Source organism: Glycine soja, chromosome 10 (genome assembly GCF_004193775.1).
Source record: "Glycine soja cultivar W05 chromosome 10, ASM419377v2, whole genome shotgun sequence".
In the NCBI taxonomy this organism is placed as follows: Eukaryota; Viridiplantae; Streptophyta; class Magnoliopsida; order Fabales; family Fabaceae; genus Glycine; species Glycine soja.
In genome coordinates, this window is record NC_041011.1 from 41,071,578 (window position 1) to 41,083,481 (window position 11,904).

At 32.7% G+C, this 11,904-nt stretch overlaps 1 protein-coding gene and 1 long non-coding RNA gene across 2 annotated transcripts; both read right to left on the reverse strand.

The window, feature by feature from the left end:
• Positions 1-197: 197 nt before the first annotated feature.
• Positions 198-808, reverse strand: LOC114370925. The gene has a single exon (XM_028328326.1). It carries the CDS (start codon positions 726-728, stop codon positions 336-338), a length of 393 nt encoding a protein of 130 aa, XP_028184127.1. The 5' UTR covers positions 729-808; the 3' UTR covers positions 198-335.
• Positions 809-6,401: 5,593 nt separating this feature from the next.
• On the reverse strand, positions 6,402-10,590 carry LOC114371087. The gene is made up of 4 exons (XR_003658007.1): positions 9,896-10,590; positions 7,687-7,771; positions 7,198-7,602; positions 6,402-7,112 (listed from the first exon to the last, which is right to left on the reverse strand). It is a non-coding gene; the product is annotated as an uncharacterized LOC114371087 (long non-coding RNA).
• Between the last annotated feature and the right edge of the window lie 1,314 nt (positions 10,591-11,904).

Genomic DNA, 11,904 nt, shown 5'->3' on the forward strand with positions numbered 1-11,904 from the left:
CCCAAAGTAGTCCCTGCCTTTCATTAAAGCTAATTTACCCTTTTCCACCGTACTTCAAATTAAGTTCAAACACGATCGACCAAGGCATGGTTTTCTTCCAATAGTTAATTAGGAAAATCTATGTCAGGAGTATTGAACCACAATCACCAGATCCGCAATTGTTAATAATAATTTCAGAGCAAAACCAAAAATTGAACTTTGCAAGACCCAAATCAAATAAACTCCCTCGACAACAATTCAATTGTTTATAGGTGTATAGCCATAGCAAATGCAATAAAACGTACAAAAAATAACAGGAAGAAATCTAAGTAAAAGAACCAGATTAAAAAAAAAGACTAAGAATGAGAAGACGGTGTTGCCAATTCATGTTGAACAGCCTTCATGAGCAAGCTATCTTTTCCAAGAACAACAATGACGGGAGAACCACCAATGCTACGAGCAGCGGCATTCATAATCTCAGTCATTAAGGCCTTGAACTCATTCAGATCAAGTGCACCATTCCCATCTTCATCGAACCTCTTGAATATCTCTTCGTTCTCTTGCTGCGGCGGCGATTCCGAACCGAAAGGCAGAAGCATCCCTAACCTCCCTCGGATTTTGTCACGCGAAAGCTTCCCATCGCCATTCTCATCTATCCTCGCAAACCATTCGTTCACGAAACCATCAAACTTAGCCTTGTCATTTACGAACTCGGTTATGGTGAAGCTGTTCACTACCGCTACGCTCATTGTTCTCTTTTGGAATAATAGGCTAGAATAAGGTCTGAGTCTGAGGAAAACAGTTATGTTATTGTCTTCTGGACATGTGTGCATGTTTTATTTATAAAGTAACGGTTGCCCTAAGTTCACGTTTCCAATGGTTGATTAGCCTTTATTTTAGAATTTAGAGCACCACACCACACCACACCAATGTGCCTGTGGTAGTGGGATTTTTATTTTTTTTACCCTTCAAAGGACATTCACATGTTGCGATGTTGGGGAAAGAATATGCCGTTGGGGTGGGTGAAAATTTAAGTGGCTGGACTTTCTTAAACAGTTAAACATGTGGATCATTATGTAGTTCTGCTATGCAAATATTTAAATGCGGTAAGGCTAACTAATGATATTTATGTGTGTCATAAAAAATGATATTAATGTGCATACTATTTTTTTTTATTATTATAATTTTTGGTTTAAAGTCGTTCTTGTTTAAAATAATAAGTAATATTCCTCTCTGAGATTATGAGCACGCACATAAAGTACATACAAAATAGATAATTTCCTCTTAATATGATATATTTTATACTTAAAGATGAATCGAGATTCTAATTATGGACCAATTGATTAAAAACACAAATCACTATCATTTATGTCAAGTATGTAGTTGGTGTTAACTGTTAAAATTTAAAATGATTATCTAACAAGCTTAGATATACTTTTTTTATATAAATAATACATATATTCACTAATATAATTAATAATTTTTTTCTAAAAGGATATTTGTTATTACTACTTTGGGTGATATATACTTTAGGTGATATACTTTAGATGAGTATCATAATTTGTATTTCTTTGCAATCATTTTTTATTAATAATTTCTTTCTCATTGCTCCTCTAACATTTCCACCATCTTTGGAATTAATGTTTTTTAGAATTACAAAATTATAACTTAGAGAACTTTTATTGAGATAAGGGCGTAGTTAATATATTAATTTAAACTTTTATAATGACAAATGAAAACAATTTGCTAACCAAAACCATAGATACAAGAAAAGGATAGAGTATTGCTTTCATTTTTTTTTATAAAAAACATTTAAAAATAAGAAATCAGGTAATATTTTTTAATTGATTGTAAAAATATAAACTGAAACAATTTTCTCTCAAATTAAACCAGTTCCTATGTAAAAGAAAAATGTAGTTTACAAAATACTACCACTTATCATATTCAAATCCGTGCAGGGTTGGTAATAGTGCATGAAAAGGGGTAACTCTTCTATCGTATGTTTCTCTTTTTATTAACGAACAAACATATGAAAAGTGAATATCTATAAATATTTAAGAATTAAAAAGTTGTAATAAAAAGTTTTTCTTACTGCTATAATAATATAAAAAGTTAATACCATACAATAAAATACAATTATTTATTAATTAATTTTTTGTAAAATTAAAATGATATTCCATGTGTGTGTGTGCGCGTGTAATGTTTCATGTTTCATATAATTGAAAAATTAAGACGGTCACTCACAAGGCTGACACTATTTCCCTCAACAGCCTAAATCAACGAGTAGCCAAGATAAAAGACTGAACCATATTTATCAAACAAATAAGTTAATTTGACACACAAATTATGAGATAGGCCATGAGCAAGCATATTTTGTTTTCTGGTTTTTCAGCTGCAGGGCAAAGCTTTAATCCTTTAAACATTTCTGCATTTCAGGGAGCGGGCAAAGAAATCAATCATCGATTTGTGAATCCAACTTTTAAAATGTATTTCTCAGAACATATCAAGCGAATTGAATCTGATTGTAGTTTAGGAACTGCATGGCATTAGCTATAACTAAACCAATCCTACTATCCCTGACTGAAGCAGCAGGGGTTTAGTCAAGTTTGTGGGATACATCATTTATCAGACAAACTCACTCGCATGGCCTCAATTCAGAAGCAATTTGAAGCATTCTCGAACGAGATGCAAAACCATACGAAGGATCATGGATTTGTTACGTTTGCAGCAAATAACAAAATTGTACCTTGGTCATGTGACAAACAATCAGTGCTGTTGCATTTGTTTGGCAAAATGACCTAAAGGGGTTTTTTTTTACAAACTTATTCCCAAAACGGGTTTCTTTTGAAACATTTTCCTTGGGGGGTTTGTTTTTTAGGGTTTTGCAAAGGGTTTCGCCATTCCTGTTGACGAAACACCTTATGTCGCCATTCCCATTGATGTAACGTCACTGTGCATGTCAGTCACAAATTATTCACGTGTGTCATGTGAGTTTTGCCATCACCATTTGCGAAACACACTGCACTGCATCCTTCCATCATACCGTTACACCATGCCTATACATGCAAGCCATCCAGCATGGGTTTCGTCAATGGTACCAGCGTGTCCAGCATGGGTTTCACTATCACCATTGGCGAAACACACATGCATGTGTTTCCATTTCACGTGCTTCCGTAGGCAGCCGTTGTGGCTATTAAAACATCTAGCCTTTTCAGAATTTGCAGGTGGGTTGCAGGCGTAGATTCTTTAGTTGAAATTAATCCAACTCCCCCACCCTCTCCCCCTCCCCTTTATATAACAGCATGTGGTGCAAAATAAACACACTCCATTCAAGATTTTTCTAGTTTTCTAATTGCGGTTATATACTTCTGGCTGGAAATTTGCTTACTGGAAATTGCCTCCCCAATTCAAGTTTTGTTATTTCTCGATATGTCTCTCATTTTAATATTTGTCGTATCTCTCCTTTTTAAATCTTGACATCATTTACAATTTTTTTTTGTAGAATTAAGATTTAATCTCAAGTTTAACTGAACTAGTATTTTTTAGAATTAGATTATTTTATTTTAAAATTATTGTTGTTATGATTAATTATTTATAATATTTTTTTGTAGTTATATTTTGGTATATGATGAATTATGTTATAGCAATCTTATATTTCAATTGAAAGGTATATGAAGAGAATGATGGTGAAGGCACTAAAAAAGCAATTCAGATTAATTGTGGAATAAATTATAATGCTTTGAATAAAAAAATGGAGATAAGGTAAGGTTAGAAAATAATGAAATTATTTCTTCTATAAGCTACAAATTTATAGTTTCAGGAAAATATGTTGCGTTGCAAATTTGTGATGACGAAGAAGTTGAAACTATGATCGAAAGTTTTCGACAACAAAAACAAATGTCAGTTATAGAATTGTACATAGAAAAGGATGTTGCTGGTGGTTCTGCGTTTCATTCTACAAATTCTGTTAGATCATGTGGAAATAATTTATCTAATAATGAGTAGGAACCGCCAAGAAATGTAAGCAATTTAGATGATGATGAAGATGAAGATGATGATGATTATTTTGTGTCTAATTCATACGTTGAGAGTCTTTAGATGAAGATGATAGTGTTGATGGTATATCTGATACACATGATGAAGTCACCCACATGGTTGAACCAGTTACAATTGTTCAACCAAGAATAGATATATTTAATTAAATTAAAAAATAGTTGAATACATTAATCAATTTATAACATTTGTATTTAATGGTAAATAAATATTTTGGTGATATTGACATGAATTTTATTTTTTTAAGTATTAGGTGTAGAAGGAATTCAAAATCCATTTTGGAATGATGCTTTGCATTATAACAATATCAATTGGAGTCATCCTGATGAGGAGGACATTTGCAGTTTGGAGATGCCATCCAGTTTTAATGTTGGGCAAGAATTATATGTTGGTATGGATTTTGATAGTAAAGATGCGGTAAAAAATGCATTGAAACAATATGTTATAAAGGTGCATTAAAGTTTTAAAGTTCTTGAAACCAAATCACACAAATATATCGTTTGTTGCCCGAATAAAAACACACAGAGTGTCCTTGACCTTTTTATATGAGGACAATTTTATCTAAAAAAACTTATTCATGGAAAGTGACACAATGGGATGGACCACACACATGTCTGAATATGAGTATGACACAAGATCATGACAAACTTGATTCAGATTTAATCGTCACTTGTGTAGTAGGTACGTTTTTTATGTTCATATTATCCTACTTTTGCGTTTTTGGTTATTTAAATTTTTTTATTTTATTAACAGGCATGATTAGAGAAGATACATCAATAAAAGTTTCTTTGATTCAAGAAAGGATAAACAATGAATTTGCCTATAAGGTTTCGTACAAAAAAGCATGGATGTCGAAACAAAAAGTGATTGCAATTGAATATGGCGATTGGGAAGAGTCATATGCCAAACTTTCATCGTGGCTAAAACACATGCAAAATAATTCTCTTGGATCCTATTTTCAAATACTGCATGACGATTTTATTGTTGGGAATAGGGTGAGTCGTGAACACCGTTAGTTTCATAGAGTATTTTGGACTTTCGGTCAATGTAAAGAGGCTTTTAATTATTGTAAGCCAATCATACAAGTTGACGGCACACATTTACACGGGAAATACCGTGGGACCCTGTTAATAACCACATCACAAGATGGAAATGGTGGTGTTCTTCCTCTAGCATTCGCTGTAGTCGAAGGTGAAACGTTAACAGCGTGATCATGGTTTTTGGCACACTTGCGTGAACACGTGACAAATAAAAATGGTATTTGTCTCATATTTGATCGTCATGTGAGTATAAAGTCTATTGTTGCTAACGAAACACTTGGTTGACAAGCTTCCCACGCTTATCATGTTTACTGCGTCTGACATAGCAAGCAATTTCAATCGCAAATTCAACAATGTCAAACAAAAAAGAAATGTTGAAAAAATTGGGTAAGATTTAATTTCTAATATGATGTTAATTTATGTATCATATATACTTAAAATTGTTGTTGCTAACTAATTTTATGCATGCAACCTACACTCCTTGCAAGCATACATTTGATCAAAATTTAGAAAAATTTCGTCAATTGGGTTCAGCCATAGCAACATGGATTGATTGCATTTCAAAGGAAAAATGGAGCATGGCTTATGACGAAGAAGGACATAAATATGGTCACATGACAACCAACCTCTCAGAATGTGTAAATAAGGTATTGAAGGATTGTCGCAACATACCGATAATAGCTTTGGTTAAATCAACATATAGTAGGTGTCGAAAATACTTTGTTGATCGTGGTCGTCAAGCCCAAAGACAATTAAATGAAGGACAAGTATATTGTTCTAAGGTTGTTAAAGAACTTCGAAAAAATCAAGAACAAGCTTGTTCGCACATCGTCCGCATCTACGATATCCACTCGACAAAGTTTGAAGTAAAGGAGACCTTCAATCCTATAACGCAACGTGGTGGACAAAAGCGAACAATTAAATTGAATGACCATTATTGTCAATGCGGAAAGTATTCTGGACTTCAATATCCATGTTCACACATTATTGCTACTTGTGGTTACGTGAGCATGAACTACAATTCGTGTGAAAGGTAGGCCAAAATCAACAAGGATAAGGAATGAGATAGATTGGTTCGAACCATCTGAGCACCGACAAAAATATAGTAGATGTGGAAGAGAAGGACACAACAACGTCGATGTCCAATGCAATCTAAATGTGAAAGTTGTTAAATTAATTGATTTATGTATTTTGTTTGTCTACTTGAATGAAATGGTAGTTATCCATCATCAGTTCGTTTTTTAACTTACTTATTATTATATTTTTGTGCGTGACATAAACTGCATCAATTGGTTAATATTCATAACAAACGATGATAGAAGTCTAAAATTTAAATAAAAAGCACACAATACAATATTTAAATACTAATATGAAAATCAATCGTCATGATGTCCGTGATGACGTGAGGATGTGCCACACGGACGTTCCCATCTTCGTGCTTGTCTCCCTTCTTCAACTTGATCAGCCTCAGCAGAAAATTGGTGACGTAAATCAACACCTAATAACCTAATAATTCATTTATATTAGGTATTACTCCGGGTACATTCCATTGAGTACCTAATGGGGCATTAGGTGTTGGAATTGAAGCATCATGTTGCTGTGAATGGGTCATAGTAGGCCATGAAAAATTGGGATATGTCTCCGCAACACCACCTAATGAATGATCGCTTGAAGAAGTATCACTTGGTGAGCTTCGAATGGACACTGATACATCTGTGTCGGATACTGAGCAAATGTTGGTGGTGCGTAGTACATTTCATGGCCACGCTCTACCATCTGTGGATACAAATATGGTTCCGCTTCAACAGCCTCTCCCTTCGTCTGGCTGTGTCTTGAGTTTGAACACTTGATTGGAGAATATTAAACTCTTGGACTGTAAATTCATGTTCTGTTGCTGGACCATGTGACAGAGGTTCAATTATTCTCTCTTGCTCTTCAGATAAAATGGTTATTTTCTCCACATACGGCACTAGATCATCCACTGTCCATGTATTTCTCCCTTGTGGAGACATCGTACTATAATGTCTCTGCAACTTCAGTCTGCAATTATTAATTATTTTAGTTCATGGACTCAAATTTCATAAATAATTTGAACTTAAATATGAAGGAAAAAAATTAAAAATACCAGTGTAGCTGTGTTTGCATTTTTAGGGTCAACAAACATCTTCGTTTTTCGCCTATACCACACCATATAGTCGGAGTTAAAGCCCAATAAGCCTTCTTGTCAAGCATAACCGTTGACCCTAAAATCAGCTCGATTGTTCCATTGATCGATCATTGAGCCTAACAATTGGCCCCAATTTTCATCATGTTTTCCTTTCAATGTTATGCCATGAATATTAAAGGGCTGTGAAGGACACCGTAGAATTGGTTGCTGCATTCCAAATTGTCTCAACACTCTATCAGGTTGGTACCATTAAATAACTTGGAAACAAATTAGTGGCACCACCGCGCACCACGCTACACTTCCAACTAAAAAAATTGGAGGCAACACTGACATAACATTTGCTGAGTTAGGCTCCCACACAAACTGCATATAATTCCAATTTTGTTTAATTTCAGTGAAATATGATATATTATCTATCATTTAAGTAATACATTTAAATGTTCTTACCTCATGTCGTTTCATACTATCTAATTTGCGACGAAAAAGTATCAAATCATCATTACCAATATGTTGATTTTCCCGTCGCAGCCACCTAAAAACAATTATAAATTAACATAACTTACATTATTAATTATTTTAAAATCAAATCTAATTTTTTAAACGACTAACATGTGTCCAAGTGGTTTATTTTCTATCAGTGGAAGAGTCCTCTTTGGAGTCAAAGTTGTACATCGTTCTCATGCTCACATTTGTATTAACACGCACATACATCCAATTGATTTAATTTTATAATTGATGACGTTGCACATCTCTATATAAATAAACAAGTACGACAACTCCCCATGAATACGTGTTGCACTCTCTAATACCTTACCGAAACTTTGCTACTGCCTTTTGTCAACAAATAAAACACCTCCAATGAATCTTAGGATCCATGCATGGGTAAATCTTTCTACTTGTAAGTTGTCATCATGGTTATTTAATTGTGGAAAATGCTGAGCCAGCCAACTTAATTTAATTATACTACCTTGAAGTTCACCTTCTTCTGGTATAACCATGACAATTCTTCACATAAATCAGCCCAATTAAGGTTTGTTGGACCAATTAATGGTGACTCATCCACACGGAGACCTAATAAAACAAATACATCTTAAAGAGTAACAGTACACACTCCACATCTCATGTGAAAAGTATATGTTTCTAGCCTCCATCTTTCTATCAAGCCGCTAATTAATACCATATTTATTTTTAAATATCTCATTTTCATAATCTAGTAAAAACCAGATTGTCGAAGTAGAGGAATAATTTCGTCTGATATTTATTCTTGACCTTGATAGGTGGGGATAACTTGTCTAATGTGTAATTTTTTATCTTCTTCCTCATTCCAAATATGTTGTGAAACATGTTTATCTTGCATCCACAACACGTCACCATCAGATTTAATTTTTATATTTGATGAACATGATCAAGAAGATGCCATTAATACTGCAAAATAAAATATGTAGACAATATAATAAAATTAAGTACATACATACAAATTAAATATATATATATATATATATATATATATATATTTAAAATATTAATGACACGATAAATATATTATACCAAATAAATTAAAATACATCCAAAGAAGCTAAACAAATAATAACACAATAAATATTATAAAAGCTAAATTCAATATATGCACAAAAATTATATATAGGATGTGTTTAGTTTAAAAAATTAAAATATTTTTTTTAAAAATTAAAATAAAATGTAAAAAGTATGAGTACTCTTACGAAAAATATATAATTTTTTTTCTAATATTATTTTTCTGTTAAAAAAACTAATTTTTCATCATCTTTCGCAAGTATCCACTACTGCTTTGTTAATAGGGTCAAATTAAAAGATTTTAGAGCAAAAATTGAGTTAACCTTTTCCTCTCCGAACTAGTTAAAGAAAAAACTCATCCAACGAATTTTTCATTTCTTGATAATGCTTTTTACTAAATCATATTAATCATGTCTTCTAACTCAACACACGAAGAATTTGAAAATAAACAAACAACCCACACAATTAATACACGAAGGAAACCATTGTATAATGAAAGTGCGCTGCATATCTTTATTGTGCTTACTTGGTAGTTAAGATTGAGATATTGTTCAAATGATTGGTTACAGAGCTAATAATAAAAAATTAACATATTTATATTCAATTATATTTAAATAAACATAATATTAATATCAAATATCCATCCTAAGACTTGTGGGAATGCACTCTTAGAGGATTGCAATTTCAACACCTCAATTAAAATTAGTATTAATATTAAAAAATATAAAAAATTATAACATGAGAAAAAATTTCAGTCTAATTTTAACTGTTTATAATTAATCATTTCTAAACATATTTTTTAAACACACCTAGCTAATATTATCTATAATTTTTTTATAACAAATAAGATTAGTTTATTTTTACACTAGAAATAACTATGAAAAATTAAACACACCTACCTAATATTATTTATGATTTAATTGTTGAATTCAATTATATTTTATTTTAAATATAATTACTAACTAAAATAACTACGAAAAATTAAACACATATTATTCGCGTGAAATGTAACTGCTTTTAACTTAAAAAGAAAGTTTTACATAATATAAAAATTAAATATAAATTTTACTGTTAAATAAATTATTGTTCAATAACAATAATATCAAAATTGAAGTCATATTACCGGATTGAAGCCTTTGTCCACCATCACCAGCGGAATAATTTGTTTGAAGGTCGAAAAAGTAGAAACTCTTGAACCGGAATTGAAGCTTTTCCCACCACCACCAGCAGAATAATTTTTTTAAGTGTGTGTATTCTGCACACACAGAAGGGTCATATAAAGGGGAGGGGAAGAGGGTGGGGGACGAAATTTAAATTATCGTCATCCCTCCCACCTTCAAAAGAATAAAGGCTCAACTGCACCTTCTGAAAAGCTTCTAAAAAGGCTATGCTTCAACCACTGCAGCTTCTGAAAAGGCGAGCTAGAAAATGGGTGGCATGTGTTTCACCAATGGTGCTGGCGAAACCCATGTGAACACGGATTCATGCACGTTTCGCCAATGGAGCTAGCGAAACCGGACACATGGCACGCGTTTCGTCAATGGTGTCGGCGAAGTGTATTTCGCTAATGGTGATAGCAAAACCCACATGACACACGTGAATAATTTGTGACTGACATGCATCGAGACGATGTGTTGATAGAAATGGCGGCACAAGGTGTTTCACCAACAGAAATAACGAAACCTTTTCCAAAACCTTAAAAAATAGACCCCCTAAAAAAAATGTTTCAAAAGAAATCCTTTTAGAAATAAGTTTGTAAAACAAACTCCTTCAAGTCATTTTGCCCATTTGTTCCTAATACTAGTAGTATTGCTCTCAACACAAGTAGAACTGCAAATATTTAATACCATAGGTGAACATATCTATTTGTCAATACTCAATATCAACAGCAGATTAGTAATGATGACAGGCATTGAACTGTCCACAAAAATTATTAGGCAATCCATGACCATAGATGACGTGATACTCCAATATCACCCAATAATTTCTTGTCCACTACAGTAATATTATATGCAAAAGTTCATAGCACTGGCACTTTGCTCTTTGTTCAACCTGAGCTCTCTTCTTTGACTCGTCTTATTTTTCATTGAGATTTTAGACATCTTTTCTTTTCTCTTCAAGAAAGCGACACGGTAAACAGTTGCTCCTTCGACAATGTATGTTAGTGTGTCTGCTCTGCATACATAAAACAACTCGAGTATATATGTTGGGTGGTCCATGATCCTATCAGCAACACCTAGCTAGCCTACACTTGACAACTAAATTTATTTTATTTTTGCTAAAATTCACCCGTTACGGCGGTATGTTTGAATTTGGTTGAATCGGAAAAACAAACATCCTTTTCTTAAAGATAAAAACAATTGCCTAGATTTATTCAAAGTTTCGATAACTAAATTAATAATTGATACACTTTCATATTAAATAAATAATTGCATAAATTGTAATGTATTACATCTATTTTATATTCGAAATAGAAAAATGTTTTATGACAGTGAGAGAGAAAAGTATAGGTATGGTAGGATTTATAATGTTGATTGAGAAAGAGAGATAAAGAAAAATAAGAAGTATTAATAGAGTATTTAAAATTAGGAGATAAAAATAATCTTTGCAAGTTGTGTTGAGAATGTCTACATCAGTACATAAACATAGGAAAACAATTAGTCCATGTGCTTAAGCAGTGTTGGGCCAAACCTAGATTACCAGTAACGTCATGATGGTAGATAGTTTTGGGCCCAATTGAGTGGTCCAGGGTGACATAGAAGTCTTACTGATCCCACTGCCATTGTTCTTGTTTGTGTTTCGTACTGCCATCCAATACCAAAAAACAGTAATGATTTTCATGCCTTTCTTTTTGAATTTCAACAGATTTTGCTAACCTGATGAAACTCTAATATTGAGCTTGACTGACAAATCCGCAACCCTTTGTGCCCGTCAATTTCTCCTTTTCTTTTCATGAGCTTCTTTTTCTTAATTTTTCTTCTTGTCTTTCACTGCCACGCGAATTCAGTAAAAACAAAAACAAAATAGTATATATAGTTTAAATTGATATAAACTGTAACGTTTACCTAAGACAATTGCTCAATGATCATTTTTTAATGAAATCAGTGTCATATATTATAATGGTATCGTCTA